Source organism: Scyliorhinus canicula, chromosome 20 (genome assembly GCF_902713615.1).
Source record: "Scyliorhinus canicula chromosome 20, sScyCan1.1, whole genome shotgun sequence".
In the NCBI taxonomy this organism is placed as follows: Eukaryota; Metazoa; Chordata; class Chondrichthyes; order Carcharhiniformes; family Scyliorhinidae; genus Scyliorhinus; species Scyliorhinus canicula.
The window spans coordinates 40,443,959-40,469,642 of NC_052165.1; the positions used below are offsets into that span (position 1 = coordinate 40,443,959).

At 49.1% G+C, this 25,684-nt stretch overlaps 1 protein-coding gene across 1 annotated transcript in view; it reads right to left on the reverse strand.

Annotated features, from left to right (window-relative positions):
* Window positions 1-15,180: 15,180 nt before the first annotated feature.
* Window positions 15,181-25,684, reverse strand: part of tmem263 (transmembrane protein 263) — a 33,570-nt gene continuing 23,066 nt past the window's right edge. The window contains exon 4 of the mRNA XM_038780964.1: window positions 15,181-15,470. Coding sequence (XP_038636892.1) covers window positions 15,184-15,470 — 287 coding nt within the window. The 3' untranslated portion in view covers window positions 15,181-15,183. The remainder of the gene's footprint in view (window positions 15,471-25,684) is intronic.

Consider the following 25,684-nt stretch of genomic DNA (forward strand, 5'->3'; position numbering starts at 1 on the left):
TCCCTCAGTACTGACCCTCTGACAGTGCAGCACTCCCTCAGTACTGACCCTCTGACAGTGCAGCACTCCCTCAGTACTGACCCTCTGACAGTGCAGCACTCACTCAGTACTGACCCTCCGACAGTGCAGCACTCCCTCAGTACTGACCCTCTGACAGTGCAGCACTCCCTCAGTACTGACCCTCTGACAGTGCAGCACTCCCTCAGTACTGACCCTCTGACAGTGCAGCACTCCCTCAGTACTGACTCTCGGACAGTGCAGCACTCCCTCAGTACTGACCCTCTGACAGTGCAGCACTCCCTCAGTACTGATCCTCTGACTGTCCAGTGCTCCCTCAGTACTGACCCTCTGACACTGCGGCACTCCCTCAGTACTGACCCTCCGACAGTGCAGCACTCCCTCAGTACTGACCCTCTGACAGTGCAGCACTCCCTCAGTACTGACTCTCTGACAGTGCAGCATTCCTTCAGTACTGACCTTTAGACTGTGCAGCATTCCCTCATTATTGACCCTCTGACAGTGTGGTATTCCCTCAGTGCTGATCCTCTGTCAGTGTGTTACTCAGTACTGACCCTCTGACAGTGCAGCACTCCCTCAGTACTGACCATCTGACAGTGCAGCATTTCCTCAGTACTGACCCTCTGACAGTGCAGCACTCCCTCAGAACTGACCCTCTGACAGTGCAGCACTCGTTCAGTACTGGCCTTCTGACAGTGCAGCACTCCCTCTGTACTGACTCTCTGACAGTGCAGCACTGCCTCAGTTCCGATCCTCTGACAGTGCAGCACACCCTCAGTACTGACCCTCTGACAGTGCAGCACTCCCTCAGTACTGACCCTCTGACAGTGCAGCATTTCCTCTGTACTGACCCTCTGACAGTGCAGCACTCACTCTGTACTGACGCTCTGACAGTGCAGCACTCCCTCAGTACTGACCCTCTGACAGTGCAGCACTCCCTCAGTACTGACCCTCTGACACTGCAGTACTCCCTCAGTACTGAGCCGCGTTGATAGTGAAAGATTTTATTTTGCTGAAATGGAGACTCCTCCCGGGTTCGAGTTGCCATGAATCACTGGAGCTGAAACATGAGCATGCCTGTCAGTGTTTTATCGTTCCAACAATGATATCCCTACTTTCAGAATAATAAGCAACATTCTAACACCGACATTTGCAACAGCTAATTAAAATCCGAACTGTGTGAAATATATTGTACTGAAGGAACCGGCTGAGCTGGTCTCTTATTTATTCATTTGTAAGATGTGGGCGTTGCTGGCAAGGGCAGAATTTGTGGCCCTGCAAAGTTATTCTTCTTTAGCCATTGCAGTCCTGTGGCGGAGGTATTTTGTTGCAAGGGAACATCCAGCTTGCCCACTTCAGACACCAATTAAGGAGCACGCGAGTGTGGCTAGAGTCACAGGCAGATCCAAACTCAGGGAAGAACATTAATGAACCAGGTGGGTGTTTATAACAGTTCAGCTTTAAATCTCTGAATATTTTTAACTGAATTAAATGATGAGACTGCCCTGGTGAGATTTGGACTCGTCTTGATTAGTCATCCATGCCTCTGAATTACACATCGAGCAACAGAGGCACCTTGATACCATACCCATGAACTCCGCCTATTCTAATTCTCACCCTGCCCTGAATCTCTTTCCTTTCTCTATTCCAGTTTCTTTTTCATGAATGATAAGACAGGGTAAATCTTTACCATAAGTTAATTTATTGTCTAAGGAGAGGTATATTTATCAAAGTGGAACAGAGGCTCATCAGGCTATTGCCTGGAATGGCGGGAGTGATTGAGGAAACTGGACCGATGTTCTACAGGGTTTCGCAGAATGAGGGGTGACCTCATTGAAACTTACAGAATTCCGACAGGGTAGCAGGGTGGATGCCTGGCTGGTCTGTCTGGAACCAGAGACACTGGGTGGGATTCTCCAGTCTGCCAGCCGCGTGTTTCTCGTCTGCACACCTCCCGCTGGGATTCTATCTTTCTGCCAATTGTTAATCGGTTTTCCCATTGTAATGACTCCACCCGCCTCAAACCGGCTGGCGGGAGTGCGCTGCCGGCGAGTAAATTGAATCGCAAACACCGGAGAATTCTGGCCACAATCTCAGGATAAGGGCCAGGATTCTCCCCCCAACCGGCGGGCGTGCTGTACCGGCGCCAAAGAGTGGCCGGAATCCGCCGCACTTCCGGGGGCTAGGCCGGTGTGGAGTGGTTGGCGCCGCGCCAACCTGCGCTGAAGGGACTCCTCCGGCTGCCACGAGTTGGTGCATGCACGGGAGTGCCAGCGTGTTCTGGCGCATGCGCAGGGGAGATCTTCTCCGCCCCGGCCATGGCGGAGCTCCACAGAGGCCGTCACGGAGGGAAAGAGTGACCCCATGGCACAGGCCCGTCCGCAGATCGGTGGGCACCGATCGCGGGCCAGGCCCCCGTGGGAGCCCCCCCCCCCCAGGGGCCGAATCCTCCCCCCCCTCCCCCCTCCTGCCCGAGGACTCCACAGGCCGCCCTCAGAGCCAGGTCCTGCCGGTATGGACCTTGTGGATTTCACGGCGGCGGGACTGGCCGAAAACGGGCGGCTGCTCGGCCCATCGGGGCCTGGAGAATCGCCGGGGGGGCACTGCCAACGGCCCCCAACAGGCGCGACGTGATCCCCGCCGCCGGCAAAAAACCGGTGCCGGAGAATTCGGCAGCCGGCATCGGAGCGGCGGTGCAGGATTCATGCCACCCCCCACCCCGGCGATTGTCCGACCCGATGGGGGGGGGGGGCGGAGAATCCCGCCCAAGGGGTCAGCTATTTAGGAATTTCTTCACTCAAAGGGTGGTGAATCTTTGGAATTCCCCATCCCAGAGGACCCTGGAAGCTCCATCATTGAGCATGTTCAACACAGAAAACAATAGATTTCTGAGTACTAATGATATCTCGGGATCTGAAGATAGCGCAGGAAAGTGGTATTGAGATTTATGATCAACCAAAATCTAATTGAATGGGGGAGCAGGCTCAACGGGCTGAATGGCCTACTCCTGTTCTTACTAGTACTTCAATACCGAACCCAATCATTCTCTGCTGTGATTGTTTAACAGGATTTAGACAACGAAAAGCATAGTCAGATACCAAGTGAGTCTGGAAATACTCAGCAATCTGGCAGAATCTGTGCACAGACAAACAGAGTTAAAGTTTCAAGTTGAACAGGGCTCTCCTTTGGAACTGAAGAGAGGAAGAAATGTGATGTGTTTTTTACTGTGGAAAGACAGTGAGGGAGAAACAAAAGGTGGATTTGGGATTGGGATAGAGGATGGAGATAGGATAGGGATAGAGGATGGAGATAGGATAGGGATAGAGGGTGAAGATAGATAGGATAGGGATAGAGGATGGGATAGATAGGGATAGAGGATAGGGATAGAGGGGGGAGATAGGATAGGGATAGCGGGTGGGAGATAGGATAGGGATAGATGATGGAGATAGGATAGGGATAGAGGATGGAGATAGGATAGGGAGAGAGGATGGAGATAGGATAGGGATAGAGGGTGGGAGATAGGATAGGGACAGAGGGTGGAGATAGGATAGGGAAAGATGATGGAGATAGGATAGGGATAGATGGAGATAGGATAGGGATAGAGGATAGGGATAGAAGGTGGGAGATAGGGTAGGGATAGAGGATGGTGATAGGATAGGGATAGAGAATGGAGATAGGATAGGGATAGAGGATAGGGATAGAGGGTGGGAGATAGGGTAGGGATAGAGGATGGAGATAGGATAGGGATAGAGGATGGAGATAGGGTACGGATAGAGGATGGAGATAGGATAGGGATAGAGGGTGGAGATAGGATAGCGATAGAGGATGGAGATAGGATAGGGATAGAGGGTGGGAGATAGGATAGCGATAGAGGATGGGAGATAGGGTAGGGATAGAGTGGAGATAGGATAGGGATAGAGGGTGGGAGATAAGATAGGGATAGAGGGTGGGAGATAGGATAGCGATAGAGGATGGAGATGGGATAGGGATAGAGGGTGGAGATAGGATAGGGATAGAGGGTGGGAGATAGGATAGGGATAGAGGGTGGGAGATAGGATAGGGATAAGCGGGTGGGAGATAGGATAGGGATAGATGATGGAGATAGGATAGGGATAGAGGATGGAGATAGGATAGGGAGAGAGGATGGAGATAGGATAGGGATAGAGGGTGGGAGATAGGATAGGGACAGAGGGTGGAGATAGGATAGGGAAAGATGATGGAGATAGGATAGGGATAGATGGAGATAGGATAGGGATAGAGGATAGGGATAAAGGATGGAGATAGGATAGGGATAGAGGGTGGGAGATAGGATAGGGATAGAGGGTGGAGATAGGATAGGGATAGAGGGTGGGAGATAGGATAGGGTTAGAGGGTGGGAGATAGGATAGCGATAGAGGATGGAGATAGGATAGGGATAGGATAGGGATATCCCTATAGGATAGGGGTAGATGATGGAGATAGGTTAGCGATAGAGGGTGGGAGATAGGATAGGGATAGTGGATGGAGATCGGATAGGGATAGAGGGTGGAGATAGGATAGGGATAGAGGGTGGAGATAGGATAGGGATAGAGGATGGAGATAGGGTAACGATAGAGGAAGGAGATAGGATATGGCTAGAGGATGGAGATAGGATAGGGATAGAGGGTGGGAGATAGGATAGGGATAAAGGATGGAGATAGGATAGGGATAGCGGGTGGGAGATAGGATAGGGATAGAGGGTGGAGATAGGATAGGGATAGAGGGTGGAGATAGGATAGGGATAGAGGATGGAGATAGGATAGTGATAGAGGGTGGAGATAGGATAGTGATAGAGGGTGGAGATAGGATAGTGATAGAGGGTGGAGATAGGATAGGGATAGAGGGTGGAGATAGGATAGGGATAGCACATGGGAGATAGGATAGGGATAGAGGGTGGGAGATAGGATAGGGATAGAGGATGGAGTTAGGATAGGGATAGACGGTGGACATAGGATAGTGTATAGGGTGGGAGATAGGATAGCGATAGAGGGTGGGAGATAGGATAGGGATAGAGGGTGGAGATAGGATAGGGATAGAGGGTGGAGATAGGATAGGGATAGATGGAGATAGGATAGGGATAGAGGATGGAGATAGGATAGGAATAGAGGATGGAGATAGGATAGGGAAAGATGATGGAGATAGGATAGGGATAGAGGGTGGAGATAGGGTAGGGATAGAGGATGGAGATAGGATAGGGATAGAGGATGGAGATAGGATAGGGAAAGATGATGGAGATAGGATAGGGATAGAGGGTGGAGATAGAATAGGGAGAGAGGGTGGGAGATAGGGTAGGGATAGAGGGTGGGAGATATAATAGGGATAGAGTATGGAGATAGGATAGGGATAGAGGATGGAGATAGAGATGGGGCAGCACGCTAGCATTGTGGATAGCACAACCGCTTCACAGCTCCAGGGTCCCAGGTTCGAATCCCGGCTTGGGTCACTGTCTGTGCGGAGTCTGCACGTTCTCCCCGTGTCTGCGTGGGTTTCCTCTGGGTGCTCCGGTTTCCTCCCACAGTCCAAAGATGTGCAGGTTAGGTGGATTGGCCCTGGATAAATTGCCCTTAGTGTCCAAAATTGCCCTTAGCGTTGGGTGGGATACTGGGTTATGGGGATAGGGTGGCGGTGTTGACTTTGGGTAGGGTGCTCTTTCCAAGAGCCGGTGCAGACTCGATGGGCCGAATGGCCTCCTTCTGCACTGTAAATTCTATGAGAATGAGGATCGAGGGTGGGATAGCTGAATGGTAAAGATGTCATGGAAAAGAAGGCAAAGGGAGTGGTATTGGTGATATTAAAGAAACAATGCAATGGTTCAGAGTGAGTGTTAATTGTCAGACCTGCATAGTATCAGAATGAGAGGGCACAGATTTGAAGTGATGTGGAGGTGTATTCTCCATCGGCCGATGTTGGTATTTGAATTCCCGATCGGGTGGATAATGGAGCGCTGAGGGAAACATGGGTTTACGATGCTCTGACCCCTCTGCCGGTGGCTTCCGCGTGCTACCTGCCCCACTCCAGCGGGAGGATAGAAATGATCGATTTGCATTCATTTTTATTTGACTAATGGGCTGGGAGCTCGGGTCTCCATTCCCCGTTATGCACCCCATGGCGGGAAATCCTCCGGGCGAGCTTTGGTGCAGGTTTGCCCAAGCATGGCTCTGACTTGGTTGACTCCAAGGAGGGTCAAGGAGGTCGGTGCATAACTGAGGTGTCCCTAAAGTCCATCAGAAGTCCCCCCTTGTCCCCATAATGTAAATCCTGCCATCCCCACTGACAAGTAAGGGCACCCTCCCTCCCACCATGGGAAAAATGGGTTACCACCCCTCCCCACAGCAAGCATGCATGAGGGTGAACCGACACTCCCCTACTGACCCTCCCATCAGAACCTCATAAAAGACTTCCCCATCAGAGACCCCAACAAAGCAAAATATTTCGCTAACCAATGATTGATAGTTTTCTTAGGTCAGACACAGTTGCTTAGGAAGCTTTTTTCTTTAACTTTTCTTTCATGCTTGAGTGCATCTCAATTAACGTGCTTTGATGCTAACTACAATGTTTGTAAACACTCTTGCTAAGATTGACAGCTTCTCACCACATCAAAAGGAGCTAAGTGCTTTCACTTTCTCTTTTTCTCAGCAAATTTTCTGATGGGGTCTCTGTTGGGGGCCACTGATGAGAGTCTCATAGAATTTACATTGCAGAAGGAGGCCATTTGGCCCATCGAGTCTGCACCGGGTCTTGAAAAGAGCACCCCACTTAAGCCCACGCCTCCACCCTATCCCCATAAACCAGTAACCCACCTAACCTTTTTTGTCTCTGATGACAGTCTTTGACATGGGTGTCTCTGATGGGGGCATCTCTGACAGGGGCATCTCTGGCAGAGGGGTCTCTGATGGGGGCATCTCTGATGGGGGGATACTGATGGGAATGGGTCACTGATTGGGGGGGTGTTTGGTGGGGGAAGAGCCACCATCATGCATGTGTGCTCTGTGGGGCGGTGACCCATTATTCCCATGGTGGGTGGCAGGATGCCCCCGCCTTGTCAGTGGTGGGTGGGGAGGGGGAGGGCAGAGGCCTGGATTTGGGGTGTTGGGTAAGGTGACTTGCCGCCAGAACTCAGTATCGGGCTGCCTGCTCAAAGTGACAGCCCGATACCACTCACCCCCATGCATAAATTAGCATGGTGAATGGGAGGGACCCACATACTGGGCCCTGCTCCTCGCACCTGTGGAGACCAGAAACAATTCTCCACTGGAGGGAGTACTTAGGTTCCAGAACAGAGAATCCAGGCCGTGATGTGAGAAAAACCTATTCACACAACAGGTGAATGTGGATTGCGTTGCCTGGAAGTGTGGTGACGGCCATGTTGATTGAGGCATTAGATGATTACTTGAGGAGAAACAATGTGCAGGGGTATGGGGAAAATGGAATGGCACGTAGTTACGATGCTCAGAGTCGGTGCAGACACGATGGGAGAAATAGCGTCCTTCTGCATCGTAACAATTCTGCGATTTCCACTACTTTGTTTTTATTTCAGACACCCAGCACCTGCGGTATTTTGGTTTTATTACCATGTGGGTCTGCACAAGGTAAAATAAAATTTACTTTGTAATAGTACACCTAATTATTAATAAATGTGATATTTCAAAGTTGGGATTTTCAGGGTTGCGTGATTAGCGAGAAAGCAAATCGGAAGGCAGCTTCCTATCGATTCTCGGAATGGATTCATCACTGGCAAGGCCGGCACTTCATTCCTACCCCAGGCTGAATGTAAATACATCTTCTGGAATGCTTGGGGCGTTTCTGTCAGGAAACAAGCCAGATAATTCATCGCCATCCCCTGTAGGGACATAAAATCCAGCATTTGTTTCAGCTCTGTAACTTACTGCTCTGTGATCCATCTATGTTCATCGAGATAGAAAACAGCAAATCTGAAGGGGGTTCAGTCAAAGCCCCAGAAACAATTCATTTGGACCCAAAGTTCTGATTGGCTTTCATCAGAATTTACATCTTTTATTTTTATTCCCAGGCATGAAAAAGAAAAGTGCATGTTCATTGTAACCCTGCTTCAGGAATTAATATTTTACAATGCAAGTAGTATGGAATTGGCACAGAGACAGAGGAGTGCAGGACACTGGGATTAATTCAGGCCTGGATCAGAGCTAGGGGAGGAGAATGAAACAGTGGAATTAATTGGAAATCAAAACAGGACTGTGGGGAAAGAACGGGGCAGTGGGATTAGTTTGGATTTAATAGGGTGACATGGAAAGAGAGCAGGGCAGTGGGATTAGTTTGGATTTAATAGGGTGACATGGAAAGAGAGCAGGGCAGTGGGATTAGTTTGGGATTGATATATGCAGACGGAGAGAGATAATCTGAGACTGATACCAGGATATGGGGAGAGAGTGGGACAGTGGGATAATAATAATCTTTATTGTCACAAGTAGGCTGACATCAACACTGCAATGAAGTTACTGTGAAAAGCCCCTAGTTGCCACATATCCGGCTCCTGTTCGGATACACAGAGGGAGAATTCAGAATGTCCAGATTACATAACTGCATGTCTTTCGAGACTTGTGGGAGAAAACCGGAGCACCCGGAGGAAACCCGCGCAGACACGGGGAGAACATGCAAACTCCGCACAGTTACCCAAGCTGAGAATCGAACCCGGAAGCCTGGAGCTGTGAAACAACAGTGCTAACCACTGTGCTAACGGGCCGCCCCTTTTAGTTTGCGATTAGTTTGGGTTTGCAAAAAATCCCCACAACTCAGTTCCAAAAGGGAACAGATGGTGTTCACCCTGGCATCCTTCATCCAACATCATTACCACTTTGATATCTATGGAAGATGACTGTGTGAAGGTTTGGTTGTTCTGTTTACTACAACAGAGACAATGCTTCAATAGTAACTCAGTGATAGAAGAATGCCCTGGGACAGCCTGAGGGTGTAAGAGACACGGCAGAAATACAGTTTCTTGCTTCTCGTCAAATGGTGAGAGTAGGATACCTACACCTGACAAATTCAAGGCTTTAATTTAGAAAAAGAATTACAGGTTTATCTCACAGGAGTTAGCCAAGACTGGAGGGGCAGGAACAGACAGGAAAGATCAGTGATGTGTGTAATGATTCAACATAAAATAATTCCATATTCACACAAACTCGAGAGGTTTCACCTGATATGTTCTCAGCAATGGTCGTCTGTGAATTTATTCAGGTCTGGTCAGAATTTCAATGACACAAATAATCTGATCCATGTCATCTTCGCATCCACCTTATTCCTGACTCCCAGGGTGTGAGAAGTCACACCCGATACCCTACTCCCAGGCTGGGATTCTCCATTCATCACCATTCCGATCGCGATTCCTGGTTGGGCGGAGAATGGAGTGTCGAGAGATAAAGATGTTTGGTGCCGGTTTTGACCTCAGCACGCTACCCACCCCACACCAGCGGGAGGATACAAAGTGATCATTTAAATAAGTGTTAATATCAATAACCATCTCAAAACCAGAGTCTTCCCCCCACCTCCCCTCCCCCACCTCCCCTCCGCTTATGCTCCAACCCCACAGTGGAAAATCCACGAGAGGGCTTTGGTGCAAGTTTGCCCAAGCGTGGCGCTGGCGTGGTGGATCCTGAGGTGGGTCAAGGACATCACAACATCACTGAGATGCCGCCCAGAATCCATGAGAAAGCCCTCCTCTCCCCCACAAAGCAAACCCTGCCTCCCCCACCCCGACAAGTAGAGGCATCCTCCCCCACCACCACCATGATAATAATGGGGTCACCTCCTTGTGGTGTTCTTTGTGATTCTGTTATCAAGATGGATGCTGGAGTGTTCACAAAGACCACAGAAGCTAAGTTAATAAACAAAGCTAACTTTTATTTACACTACTTATTAAAGTTCGACGACTTACTCCTTTAGTAAACAATAATCTAGTAATCTGCACACTTCTAACACTAATTTATACACTCTATCTATAGCTCTACTCTACACTCCATCCAGCCTTCTCCCAGAAGTCTGTGAGTCAGTGCTTTATATAGTTCTGCATCTAGCTCCATCTAGTGGTTAATTATGACATTGACCCTTTGTATTCTGAAAATTCCACATAATGTCACCCCACCTCACAATACCCCCTCCCTTGGACACCCCCCCCAACAGAGACCCCCATCAGAGACCCCCATCAGTCACCCCTTCCTTGACAGCGTTTGAAACAAAAATCTTCCTTTCAGTTTCACACGGCAATACATTTCCTGAGCTAGTGATTGACAGTTTTAGTGGTCCAGACACAGCTGCTTAGGAGATTTTGTTTATTCATCTTTTCTTCACGACTGAATGCATCTCAATTATTCTGCTTTGATGCAAATCACAATGTTTACAAACAATTACTATGATTGACAGCTTCTCACCACATCAAATGGAGCTAATTGCTTTCTGCTGAGAAAAAGAGGAATCACGCCCCCCCCCCCCCCCCCCCACCCCCTGCTCCTATCTCCAGTCTATGAGGATGTAAATGTCTGCATTTGGAGTTTGATCAAAAAGTTGTAGCCAGAGTTGCTGAGCAATATTCTCCAAGGAAATGAAACAGCCAATTACTTAGCTGAAGATTGCACCAAGCAATTCCCTGATGGTAGCTCGGTTTGAGCTGTAACTGACCACGTGCTTCATTTTTGATCATTATATTTGGAACCTGTGCAAATCAGAAAGCAACCTTGTTTCAGAAAAATATTATATTCAGCAGGAATCGAAAGAAAAGGTACCGTGGATTCTGGAAATGTGAAATAAACACAAAGTGCTGGAAGTACCCAGCAGGTTATGCCAGTATCTGTGGAGAGAAAAACAGAGTTCATGGGCGAGATTCTCCGTTTCCGACGCTGATTTCATAATCGGCGATTGGGCGGAGAATCCATTTTAATGACGCAATCGGGGGTAGGTGCCTGTTTTACACAAGTGTCACATGCTCTGCCCCCTCCAAACCGGCGTCATCGTGGCGCGTGCCGTTGGAGCGGCCTCAGGACATCACCTGAAGGCCCCAATGCTCCGCCCCCGATAGGTGACGTTCGCGATGGTGTGGGGGAGGTGGGGTCCCGGACATGCGGGAACCCGTGGGGCGACTGCGGATAGAGACCAGCACCGCCACAGTCGGGTGGGAGCCATGTTGCTGGCCGGGGGAGGGGGGGGAGGCTTCTACGGGGGCTGGGGGGGTCTGGTGAGGGGATGGCCAGGGGCTGGTAAGGGGTATCCAGGGGGGTCACTATCTGGCAGATCGGGTCCACGCACGGCCGCCGCCATGTTGTACTCGCGGCCGCTGCAGGTCGTCGCCTTGCGCATGCGCGGCCACGGACCCAGCAATTCTCTGGCCGTTTATTTCATGGAGGCAGGTCCCTCACCGGCCACAGCATCGTTGAAGGAGCGGCGCTGATTTATTTCCACATAAAACACCATGGATCCTCCACACAGCCTCAGAATCAGAGAATTTTACATCAAAATTGGGAAATGTTAGAAATGTAAGAGGTTATCAGTAAGCGGTGGGTGGGACGAGGATTAAAAGGTCTGTGACGAGAGAAAAGGTAGGAGAGATTGAGGGACAGAAGAGTTTTTCCTCCCGAGAGAGTCAGAATTGGTTTTCCTGTGATGAAGGGAATGGTGATGGTGCAAGAAGAAGAAATATCCAAAAGCACCCGGAGCAGGTGGGCTGGGTCTGAGAAAAGGTAAGTGAGGAACTGAAACATGCAAAGGAAACAAAATACTCACAGACATTTTGGCCTGAACATAGGAATAGGAGTATAGGCCACTCGGCCCATCGAGCCTGCTCCACCACTCAGCAAGGTGGCTGACCTGAACGTGGACCCACCTTCACCTTCCCACCTCTACCCTCCCGCCTTCCCACCCTCCCCCTTCCCACTCTCCACCCTCCCGCCTTCCCACTCTCCACCCTCCCGCCTTCCCACCCTCCCTTCCCACTCTCCACACTCCCATCCTCCCACCTCTACCCTCCCCCTTCCCACCTCTACCCTCCCCCTTCCCACCTCTACCCTCCCGCCTTCCCACCACCCTCCCACTCTGTACCCTCCCACTCTCCACCCTCCCACCCTCCCACTCTCCACCCTCCCACCCTCCCACCCTCCCACTCTCCACACTCCCATCCTCCCACTCTCCACACTCCCGCCTTCCCACTCTCCACCCTCCCCCTTCCCACCTCTACCCTCCCCCTTCCCACCTCTACCCTCCCCCTTCCCACTCTCCACCCTCCCCTTCCCACCTCTACCCTCCCCCTTCCCACCTCTACCCTCCCACTTTCCCACTCTCCACCCTCCCGCCTTCCCACCTCCACCCTCCCACCCTCCCACTCTCCACACTCCCGCCTTCCCACTCTCTACCCTCCCCCTTCCCACCTCTACCCTCCCCTTCCCACTCTACCCTCCCGCTTTCCCACTCTCCACCCTCCCGCCTTCCCAGTCTCCACCCTCCCGCCTTCCCACTCTCCACCCTCCCCCTTCCCACTCTCCACCCTCCCGCCTTCCCACTCTCCACACTCCCGCCTTCCCACTCTCCACCCGCCTTCCCACTCTCCACACTCCCGCCTTCCCACCGCCGCCCTCCCCCTTCCCACTCTCCACACTCCCGCCTTCCCACTCTCCACCCTCCCGCCTTCCCACTCTCCACACTCCCGCCTTCCCACTCTCCACTACCGCTTTCCCACTCTCCACACTCCCGCCTTCCCACTCTCCACTCCCGCTTTCCCACTCTCCACCCTCCCCCTTCCCACCGCCACCCTCCCGCCTTCCCACTCTCCACACTCCCGCCTTTCCAGTTTCCACCCTCCCGCCTTCCCACCTCCACCGTCCCGCTTTCCCACTCCCCACAACATTCGACTCCCTCACAGATGAAACACCCATCCAACCCAGCCTTGAATACACTCAATGACCCGGCCTCCACCCCTCGCTGGGGTCGAGAAACCAAAATTGTTGAACTGAAATGTTGGGAGCCTGTTAAAGTGCCAAACTCTGTTCGTCTCCACGGATACGGCAAATAACCTGCCGAGCATTTGCAGTTTTTGTTAAAACAATTATGGGGTTCCGTGGTCGAGACGATTGTAGACTTCTCCTAAAACCTTCTGCGTTGCAGCATATTGAACTGCAACATGGAAATATTTACTGTACAGCTCAAGGGTGTGTTTCGGCATGGATCCACCTTGAAGGTAAACTCCAGTATCATGTGTAAAATATTCATGCTGGCATCACACGAATATAACTATATTGCAATGTTGTGATTATCAAATGATACTGGGCCGAATTTCCCATTATGTTTGAAAAGCACCTGTCCCTGACCTCAAAGTAAGATTGAATGGGATGAATCAATGTGTCCCTGTCCACAGTACCCAACATCTAAATCATGTCAACCACCTTAACCCCCCCACCACCACCTTTCGGAGAGAGATGACCTGACCATTAGATAGAATCATCATGATTTCAATAAACATTAATCGTGCTAGCTTCGTACTAGCACATTCATTTAAAATCATATTGACACTTTGAGACACAAATCTAACTCACTCACTCCGGTGCATACATTCCCCCAATTCTCATTTGTTCCTCTATTCGCACATTCCGGCGCCTGATCGGGGAGGCCGGTACGGGAACAGGCGCCGGAATGTGGCGACTAGGGGCTTTTCACAGTAACTTCATTGAAGCCGACTTGTGACAATGAGGGATTATTATTATTAATTACTTTTGTTTGGAAGGATAGATAAATTTAAATAATTTTTTGGCAAAGATGAGGTAGATCCCAGATTTCTGTCCATTCCGCAGTACAACCACATGTTTGGCACAGTTTTTCTTTCTGATTTCACTTCCAGTCACCACTGATGTGAGACTGAGAGCAAAGGGCGGGATTCTTGCCCCCCCCCCCCCCCCCCCCCCCCAACCTTCCCCCACCCTCCCCCTTGCCGGGCCGGAGAATCGCTGTGTGGCGGCGTGAATTCCGCCCCGATGCCGGCTACTGGATTCTCCGCCGTCAGTTTGTCGGCGGGGGTGGTAATCGCATCGCGCCAGTCAGGGGACGTTGGCAGTGGCCCAACCCCCGGGCGATTCTTCACTCCGCGATGGGCCAAGTGGCCACGCGTTTTCAGACAGTCCCGCTGACGTAAATCAAACAAGGTCCTTACCGGTGGGACCCGGCTCTGGGGACGGCCTGCAGAGTCCTCGGGGAGGGGCGCGGGGGGGAATCTGACCCCGGGGGGGGTGCCCCCAGAGTGGCCTGTTCCGCGATCAGGGCCCACCGATCTGCGGGTGGGCCTGTGCTGTGGGGGTACTCTTTCCCTCTGCGCCGGCCACTGTAATCCCTCCATGCCGGCCGCTGTAATGGTCCGCCATGGCCAGCGCGGAGAAGAACCCCTCCCCCCGAGCATGCGCTGGGATCACGCCAGAACACGCTGGCGCTCCCGCTATACACCAACTCCCACCGGCCGTTGGAGGCCCTTCGGCGCTGGTTGGCGCAGCGCCAAGCCCACCAGCGCCGGCCTAGCCCCTGAAGGTGCAGAGGTTTCCGCCCCTTCCGGGCAGCCCGACGCTGGAGTAGTTTATGCCACTCCTCAGCGCCGGTACAGCCCGCTCCTCCAGATAGCGGAGAATCCCAGCCAATGTGTTTATCCCGAGCTATTTTGGAAACATCTCACAAACGTAATGACAATTGGTACAATGTGAGGCAATGGAGCCATATTACGGGTGGGGATGCAATCTGAGGTGATATGCCTGTGGGCTATATCATAGTTCGATGGTGTGCGGCCTCCAACCAGCACGTGGCGGTACAGACACACCATGCCGTCTCCAAACCAAGGCCATGTGACACCAGTATAAGGGGAGACACATCCGGCAGGGTAATAAGACATATATATGAGTGGTCAGTATGAGGGGTAAGTTTCAGAGGAGTAGTTAGCAGACGCCATGTTAAAGTGCTCTCTATCAAATTGCTATCTTACCATACGAGACTCAATAAAAGATTCTGGTTTGGACAAGTTGAAGTGTTTGGCGGAATCCTTCGTAAATGACCAAACACAGCATGAGCGACATACTCTGCGCTCCCAGTTTCACCGGTTATTCCATCAGCCACCAGTACTTCAGCTTTCAAAATAATGGATTCCGCAGGCAGTTTTTAATCTGATTTGTCTTTACTGTTCCCGGCGAAAGGCACTTTATTCTTTACTGCGGATCCCACTGCAGTTACACCACAGACCAGGCTGGAGGCTCCACCTCTGACCAGCTCAATGCCCAGCGAAGGCACTGCAGTCACCGTTGTCTTGGTGACTCTGTAGCCTTTGATTCCCAGCCAGGCCACTGCGCCAACCGTGGCCCCGACGGCTCCCTTGGTCACTCCAGCGATGCCACCGGTCACCCGTGAAAACAGCCCTGCCTGTTCCTCCACATGGCGTTTCCCGTTATCTGAAAATGGGAACAAAAAAAAGAAAACACAATCCTTCATCCTCCATTCTCAGGACTTTCCACAGTTTGTGGACAGCAGACATCTCCCTGCCGTCCTCGGGGCCAACATTTACCCCTCAACTAATGTCGGGGAAAACAGTCATCAATCCCTGTTTCTGTTTGTGGGATCCTGCTGTCCACAAATGAGCTGACAGGGTTTCTACATTGCAACAGTGACCACATGACAAGTGAACCTCATTGGCTCTCAATCACTTTGGGGGGCAGCCCGATGTTGTGAAAGGCGCTACATGAATGCAAGTCTATCTAATCGGCTGTTGGTGGTTTGTCTGCAGGATGTAATTATTACCCATATTGTCTGCAGTCAGCGTCCATCCTATGCAGACCTGTGACAGTTAGGCTGGGGCCACGTCAGAAGAAAGCGAGCAGGATTAGAGTCACCAATATCCCTGCCACAGGTCAGCAGGTTCCCTTCCTGAGGTGTGATGAAGCAGTTGGGTTTTTACATCAAGACCCCTGCTTTCACAGACACATAACCTCCCACAAATAACCAGATGTTTTGAACTCAATGTCACAATTTGCCCCGCTGAGAAATTGAACTCTGAATCTTTATGAAGCAAGTGCAGTGCCAGGAACATCAAGTGAAATAAATGTCTTACCTTTGCTTCTGTTGCTACATATGAACATATGAATTATGAGCAGGAGCAGGCCACTCGGCCCCTCAAGCCTACTCCGCCATTCAATAAGGTCATGGCTGATCTGATTGGAGTAACCTCAATTCCACATTCCCACCTACCACCAATAACCTTTCATCCCCCTCGTTAATCAAGAATCCATCTAGCAGGGACAACACGGTGGCGCAGTGGGTTAGCCCTGCTGCCTCACGGCGCCAAGGTCCCAGGTTCGATCTCAGCTCTGGGTCACTGTCCGTGTGGAGTTTGCACATTCTCCCCATGTTTCGCCCCCACAACCCAAAGATGTGCAGGCTAGGTGCATTGGCCATACTAAATTTCCCCTTAATTGGAAAGAAATTAATTGGGCACTCTAAAGTTATATTTTTAAAAAATGAATCCATCTAGCTCTGCCTTAAGAATATTCAAGGACTCTACTTCCACTGACTTTTCAGGAAAAGAGTTCCAGAGAAACAAATTCCCCTCACCCAGTTACTCGTTCGTGATAAGGTAAAGAACAATTTCAATCAAGTTGCATTGCTCATATACTCCTCATGATCCCCCCTACGGGTTGTTAGACGCATTGACAACATAGTCAGATACCATTCCCCATCTAATTCTGTGTTTCAAATTGCAACATTCTTCCTATTCGAAGTCTCAATTCGGGTGAAAGGACCGACAATACCTTGGGCCTCCTGGGACACTTGCAGAACAAAGCAGCAACCAAATGTGAATCTGGGAATTGGTGCGAGTGGCGACAACTCAGAACATGATGCTTGAAAATGAGAGCATCAATTGGCACAGAGCAAAGTGAAAATGTATGAGTGTGTAGCTAATCCCCGTGAGGTTGTATCGTGAGGCTTGCTGGCCGACTATGGGGAACTGTCCCATTTACTAGCTGCAGAATAATACGCAGGACACAATGTCGCAGAATGATTGTAGAGCGGGACCTCTTCCAATCGACATGCAGGAAATAAAACACAAACTGCCATTCCAGATTTGGTTAAATGTTTAACATGCAGATTTACTTCAAATATTGTATTCTGTGAATGAGAATACTATCCAATAGTCCAGTCTGTTGCTGAAAAGCAATAGTGGAATTGGATATGATAAAAATTCACTGCCTCTAATTGAGATTCTTGCCAAATCATTTTGTCAAATAACACGAGTGTACCAGCATTTTAAAGAACTACATCTGCCATATTGTCCGACATTTACTTTTTTTTCTCCAATGAAGGGGCAATTTTGCGTGTCCAATTCACCTACACTGCACATCTTCGGGTTGTGGAAGTGAGACACGGGGACAATGTGTAAACTCCACAAGGACAGTGACCTGGGGCCAGGATCGACCCTGGGTCCTTGGCACCGTGAGGCATCAGTGCTAACCATTGCGCCACTGTGCCACCTTCTTTGTCCGACATTTACTACAGATCACTGGCACATGGCAGTGAGTGCCCAATCACAAAGTATCAAATCATTCAAATTAAATCTAAGGGTATCTGGATTATACAGCCTGTGTGTCTGATGAAGACATTTGATTTTGGCTTTCAACAGGGACTTGATAAGCATCAGAAGGCAGATATATTGCAGGGCCACAGGGAAAGGACAGGAAGGTGTGGAACCAGCTAAACTGCCTTTGCAGCAATCCAACATGGTTGTGATGGACTGAATGGCCTCTTTCTGTACTCTAACTATTCCATTATTGTGTGTATGTGGACCAGGAGCCTGCAGGATGGCTGTTAGAACAACTCAAGGGACAACAGATCAAATGGCAGCCTTAGCCCCTTGGGTAGCTCTCTCGCCTCTGAGTTGGAAGGTCATGGGTTTGAGTCCCACTCCTGAGACTTGAGTGTACAATCCACATTGAAACAACAGGGCCTGGACAGTATGGCGGTGCAGTGGTTAGCACCGCTCTCATTTTGCCGAGGTCCCAGGATCACTCCCGGCTCTGGGTCACTGTCCGTGTGGAGTTTGCACATTCTCCCCATGGCTTTCGCCCCCACAACTCAAAAGATGTGCAGGGTATGTAGACTGGCCACGCTAAATTGCCCCTTAAGTGGAAAAAATGTAATTGGGTACTCTCAATTTATTTTTTTTAAAAAGAAAAAAGGAAAAAAAGAAACCGCAGGGCCATTGAAGGAGTGCTGCATCATCGCAGGTACCAATGTTTTGATCAAACATTAAAATACAGGCCCATGCTCCCTGCTCATTTTGCCACCATTTGGAGAACTGTAAGGAATTCTCCTGGTCAACATTCCTCTTTGATTTGAATATTTTAAATAACTAACTGATAAACGAGCGGCTGGTGGATGTGATTTCAGATTGAGTCAGTTGCGTCATAGGGGGTGGTTGGGGTTGAGTCGGGGGTGGGGTGTCCAGAGGGGTTCTGGGAGAGGGTCAGTGCCATATTTACCCAGGAGTTAGAAGCAGTTTTAATCTTTCTACCTTTTCCTGGGTAACTATTCTGCTGAGAGAGTCGGAATCCAGAAGGTCCCCACCGCATCTTCTGGGGTACCCGGGTACGAACCCGCCCCTGCTTGGGGGAAGATGGCAAGGGGGTGGGGGGGGGGGGAGGGGGTTAACTCCATGTCTATATAATCAGATCACAGATTCCAGAACTGAAGTTGCATGAATGCAGAATCATTGTGCTAATGATCAAACCACACACTCACTCGCTCACACGCTTCCACACTCACAAGCTCACCCAACGCACAACCCTCTCCCACAGACACCCCCCCCCCACACACAGACAGACCCCGCCCGACACACAGACACCCACCTACACAGACAAACAGACAAGCGCGCACAGACAAACGCATACAGAGTCACACTCACACACATACACAGGGTCACACACACACCTTATTTTGAAATTGTTGCGCTGGTTCTAGATTCCCCAAATAATGGAAACGTCAGACCTGTATCTATTGTTTAAGTATTTTGTAGGTCTCAATGAGATCACCTCGCAATCTTTGAAACTCTCGAGAATACGGGCCCAGTTTCCCTAATCTCCTTTCATAATACAATCCGGCCATCTCAGGAACAAGTCAGGTCAACCTTCATTGTACTCCCACCATGGCAATAATATCCTTCCTCAGGTAAGGAGACCAAAACTGCACGCAGTACTTCAGGTGTGGTCTAACAAGGTTCTGTCCAATTGAAGCAAGACCTCGCTATTCCTGTACTCAATTCCTCTTGTGATAAAGGCGAACATACTCTCTAATAGCTTGCTGCACCTGTATATTAGCCTTCAGTGACTTATTGACGAGGGCACCCAGGTCCCTTAGTACATCTCCACTTTTTAATCTCTTACCATTTAAGGTAATACTCTGCACATCTGTCCCTCCTACCAAAATGAATAACCTCACATATTTCCACATTATATAGAATAACTACAGTCCAAGAGGCCATTCAGCCCATCAAGTCTGCACATCTTTGGACTGTGGGAGGAAACCGGAGCACCCGGAGAAAACCTACGCAGACACGGGGAGAACGGGCAGACGCCACACAGTCACCCGAGGCCGGAATGGAACCCAGGTCCCTGGCGCTGAGGAATCAGTGCTAACCAGTGGCACTGTGCCACCATGCCGCCCCCAAAATATTCCATCTGCAATCTTCTCACTCACTAAGTTTGTCCAAATTCTCCTGTAGTCGTTCTGCATCTTCCTCACTACACATGTTTCCGCCTAGCTTTGTGTTATCCATGAACTTGGAAAAATTACATTTTGTGGCCACATCCAAATCATTGATATACTGGGAACAGCTGAGGACCAAGTACTGATCCTTGCAGTATCCACTAGCCACAGTCTGTCAATAGGAGCCTTTTACACCTGTGCTTCGTTTTCTGCCTGTTAATCAATCCTTAATCCATGCCTATATTACCTCCTATTCCATGTGCTTCAATTTTGCTAACCAACCTCATGTGGGTGATTTTATCAAAAGCCTTCGAAAACCCAGTATACTGCATCCACCATTTCCCCTTTATCAATTTTGTTAGTAGCATCCTGAAAAAACTTGAACAAGTTCATCAAAGCAAGATTTTCCATTCATAAATTAATGTTGATTACGCCCAATCAATTATTACCCAAATGTCCATTTATCACATAGTTTTTAATAGATTCTAGCTTTTTTCTACCACTGATGTAAGACCAGTAGGTCTGCAGTTCCAAGTTTTCCCTCTCACTCTCTTCCTGAATGTTGAGGTGACATTTGCTACCTTTCAATCTTCTGGAGGCATTCTAGAATCTATAGAATTGTGGAAGATGATCACTAATCATAGAATCATAGAATTTACAGAGCAGAAGGAGGCCATGCAGCCCATCGAGTCTGCACCGGTCCTTGGAAAGAGCACTCTACTTAAGCCCCAAGCCTCCACCTTATCCCAGTAACCCAACCTTACCTTTCTGGTCACTAAGGACAATTTACCATGGCCAATCCAGCTAACCTGCACATCTTTGGACTGTGGGAGGAAACTGGAGCACCCGGAGGAATCCCATGTAGACATGGGAGAACGTGCAGACTCCGCACCGTCAGTGACAAAGCCGGGAATCGAACCTGGGAGTTGTGAAGCAACAGTGCTAACCACTGTGTAACCGTGCCGCTCTTTGCTCAATGTTTCCACTAGCTCCTTAGCTACCCCTTTCAACACCGGGATGTAGAATATCAGGTCCTGGGGACTTGTCAACTTCCATCCTGTTAATTTCTCCAATACAACCTTCTTACAGATACTAATTTTCTTCAAATCCACATTCTTCCTTTTCCCTCAGATCCCTTAATTCCAAAAGATTTCTTGTAGCTGCCTCAGTGAAGGAAGACATAAATTGATCAATTAGTGCCTCTGCCAATTTCTCTATTCCTCATTATAAATTCTCCTGACACTGCCAACAATGGACCCACATTTATCTTAGCCAAACAATTTTTTTTACATACCTATAGAAGCTTTACAGTCTGTTTTTATGTATTTTTGTTCGTTTACATTCACATTCTATTCTCCCATTAATTATCAGTTTCTTGGTCCTCCTTTGCTATATTCTAAAATCCAACCCCAGCCCCATTCCTCAGATTTACTACCTCTTCTGGCATCTTTGTGGGCCTTTTCTTTTAATCTCAAAACTTCCTTTGTTAGCCACGGTTCTGACTTTTCTTTTTCGGCTTGTGTGCCTTGAAGGAGTGTATAGTTGCTGTAAACTATGTAATACTTTGTTGTTAAGACCGTCAATTGCCCATATATCTTTTTACTTTTTTTCCCAATTCGCTTAAGCCAATCTGCCCCTCAATCCTTCAAAATTTCCTTTGCTCAAATTTAAAACACAGGCTTCAGATTGAAGCAAGGAATCATAGAAATGATGCAGCGCAGAAGGAGGCAGTTTGGCCCACCCTGTCCATGCTGACCCAAAGACACCCAGGCACGCTTTTTAATCCCATCTTCCTGCACACAGCCCATAGTCCTGCAGCCTACAGCACTTAAGGTGCAGGTCCAGGTACTTTTAAAAAGAGTTTAGGGTCCCTGCATCCATCACCAACACAGGCAGCGAATTCCAGATACCCACCACCATTTGCGTAAGAAGGATTTTCCTCATGTCCCCTCCAATCCTTCTGCCACTTCCCTTGAATTTATGACCCCCTGTTTTTTTAACTCTCTGCCCAGGGCAACAGGTTCCTGCTGTCTACTCTATCTCTACCCCTCACAATTTTGTACACCTCAATCATGCCAGCCCTCAGCCTTCTCTGTTCAAAGGAAAACCACCCCGACCTCTCCAATCTCTCCTCATAGATACAATTCACCATCCATCTGTGGAACTCTTTGCCGCAGAAGGCTGTGGAGGCCAAATGACTGAGTGTCTTAAAGGCAGATATAGATCGGTTCTTGATGAAGAGGGGGAATTGGGAGAAGGCAGGAGAATGGGGACGAGAAACATATCAGCCATGATTGACTGGCGGAGCAGACTCATTGGGCCGAATGGGCCTAATTCTGCTCCTATGTCAGATGATCTTCTGCTTATATTTGGGAAAAGCTGAATTCAAAGGGATTCTGAGGACAATGGAATCAGAGATAAAAGGGAAAAGGGATATTTAAGGAAAGATGAGGGAGCTGAGTTGTGTTGGCTGTGTGGGGGAGGTGTCCAGAGACCAGCTCTGTGCTCAGAGAAGGTGCAAAATCTGAGAAGCCATCCAGAAACCAGGAACGTCTTTGTTTCAGAAAGCAGTCTTGTTTCTGAATATTCTTGGATTTCCACAGCAGAGTGGGGATGAGGGAGGAGTTGTGTGGTAAACCTTAAATAAAGTGCCAGCAGTTGTGCCTTGGATAATATTAATGAGTTTTAGAGTTAAAAATCTATAAGGAAGTGTTACCAAGAAGGTGTTTACTTGTGTGTTCTGACCAAGAGGATTCTTTTGAGAAAGTTTTGGAAGAATTATTTTACTGTGTAACGATCATCTTGTGTGCTTAAGGTGTACTTTTCTTCTTGCTAAAAAATCTTTTAATTTGTAAAATTCCAAAAGTCGGAATTCTATGCTTCTTTCTCCTCATTTTCAGAATACCAAAAGAGGTTCTGATTAGTAAAACAAATTTCCCTCTGGGATTTAGTTTGCTCTGCAAATAACACCTGCTGTGGTCACAACAACATAATGGTAATATAAAATTCTATAATATTATGCTCACTCATCCCTAAAGGTTATTTTGCTGCAAGATTAGTAATTAGCCCTTTTAGCTACATAATACTAGATTTAAAATAATCTCTCTAGCTGGTTCCTCAACATATTGCTCTAGAAAACTACAGAAACTCATTTTCCACAGCATAAGTGCTCATACGATTTATCCAGTCTACATGCAGATTGAAATCACCCATAATTACTATGTTACCAATGCTACATGTTTCTCTAATCTCTTGATTAACACCATGCCCACACTACCACTATTGTTTGCTGCCCTTCAAATGTTTGTTGCCCCTTGCTGTTTCTTAGCTCCAGCCAAACAGAGTCTCCCAATTGTTCTCCCAATCTGCGATCGTCCCTTACTAATGTACTTATTATCAGCACACCACCTTCTTTTCCTTTTTGTCTGTCCTTCCTAGATATCAAATACTTGAATGTTCAGTTCCCAGTCTTGGTCACCCTGCAGTCATGTTTCCATAATGGCAGTCAGATCAGGCCCATTTACCTCTATTTGTGCCGTTATATCATCGATCTTGTTGCGAATGCTGTGTGCTTTCAGTTAGAGTGCTGTTAACTTTGTCATTTTGACATTATTCCAAATTCTAAACTGTGGACAGATACACAGATGTGTATAGACACACACACACACACACACACAGTTAAATTTCTAGTCGGGCTTAAAATCAATTTAACTGTAATGTGTCCTGGGCACCCTACCAAACTTCATGTGAAATGGTTGTGTGGATAGCGAGTGAGGGAGGGATATGGATAAGTCATTTGGTGGACAGCTTGAGAAGTAAGGATGAAAAATTGGGATGAGCAAAGGACAGTAAGCGCCAGTGAGAGTTACACCAGGGTGGCAGTGTGGACAGGGGAAAAGCAGATCACAATTGCTGCCACTCTTGAAGCATAAGTACATTATGTGGTAGTCGGTATTAGGGCTATTACGGTACCGAGGTTGGAGGTACCTGATGCTGTAAGATCATTGGTGTTGGAGGTACCTGATACTGTAAGATCATTGGTGTTGGAGGTACCTGATACTGTAAGATCATTGGTGAAGCCTGCCTGCTGGTCCCACCCAGTAAGGTGGAGTATAAGAGTCTGTGTTTCCCTAGCTGCTGCATTTCTGTACCTGCGCTGCTGAGGGAAACATCTAGTTCAATAAAGCGTTCAATTGTCCTACAATCTCGCTTCGGGAGTTATTGATCCCAAAGGTGTTCCAACTTGCACACAGAACCTGCAGAGTTCCTTCAGGGGTTCCTTTGAAATGAAGATTGCAAAATTAAAAGAGCGGGTAATTAAATGGAAAAATATTCAATAACTCGTGTGAGAATTCAAATTGTATTCAAGCAAATTGTAGAAACAAAATGAGCTAATTTTTGGAACTAATTTATTCTTCTACAGTATTGAAGGAGACAGGGCAGCATGGTAGCATAGTGGTTAGCACAGTTGCTTCACAGATCCAGGGTCCCAGGTTCGATTTCCGGCTTGGGTCACTGTCTGTGCGGAGTCTGCATGTTCTTCCCGTGTCTGTATGGGTTTCCTTCGGGTGCTCCAGTTTCCTCCCATGGTCCGAAGATGTGCAGGTTAGGTGGATTCGCCATGATAAATTGCCCTGAGTGTCCAAAAAGGTTAGGTGGGGTTACTGGGTTATGGGGATGGAGCGGAGATGTGGGCTTGAGTAGGGTGCTCTTTCCAATGGCCGGTGCAGACTCGATGGGCTGAATAGCCTCCTTCTGCACTGTCAATTCTATGATCTATGATGGACTGAAAACGTTAACTCTCTTTCTCTCTCCACAGTTGCTGCCAGACCAGTTGAGTATTTCCAGCATTTCTGTTTTAATTTTAGATTTCCTGCATCCCACTATTTTCCTTTAATTAAATGAGTTCAGCTCCATTTGAAATGTTCCACAAGTGATGGGATGTTAAAGTGAGCGGTCTGCCCTCTCAGGTAGGCATGGCATTGATGGGCGTGCATTGTCCCCAGTGTCCAGGCTAAGCTTTGTTATTATACATTACCAAAACGGATCATGTCATAATAAATTTTATTGCTATTTGTTGGAGTCAGCTGTGTGCACAATTCCTGTTTTTAAAATATATTTGATCTCAAGAAGCGAGCACAGCGGGGGCCATTCTCCAAAATGGAGACGAAGTGTTTGCACAAAACGGGCACGGGGTTGACCGATTCTGTCCCCCACAGGGGGCCAGAACGGCGCTGGAGCGGTTCACGCTGCTCCAGCCTCCCTTCCAGGCACCAAATGGGCGTAACGCCAACCCGCGCATGCGCAGTTTCGCCACAACAACCTGCGCATGCGCGGGGGATTTCTTCAGCGCACCGGCCCCGACTCAACATGGCGTTGGTGTTCAGGGGCCGGCTGCGCAGGAAAGTAGGCCCGGGGGAGGAGCGACCGGCCCGCTGATCGGTGGACCCCGATTGCGGGCCAGACCCCATCGGAGGACCCCCCCCCCCCTCCCCAGGTGAAGGATCACTTTTCCCCACCCCACAGGCCGCCCCCCCTGACTCTTCATGCCGAGTTCCCGCCGGCAGCGACCAGGGGTGAACGGCGCTGGCGGGACTCTGTCGTATCCGTACGGCCGCTCGGCCCATCCGGGTCGGAGAATCGGCGGCCCCACCGATTCCAGCAGCTGACGCCGCGTCAAACGCGCCGGCGCAAATGGCACTGATTCTCCGCAACTTGGAGAATCGCGCGTGGGCGTCGGGGTGTCGTTGCGTGGTTGCGGCGATTCTCCGGCACAGCACGGGGCCCGGAGTGTAGGTACACCCACAGTGCTGATAGGGAGGGAGTAGGAGGATTTTGACCCAGTGACAGTGAAGAAACGACGATACATTTCCAAGTCAGGAAGTGAGTGACTTGGAGGGAAACTTGCAGG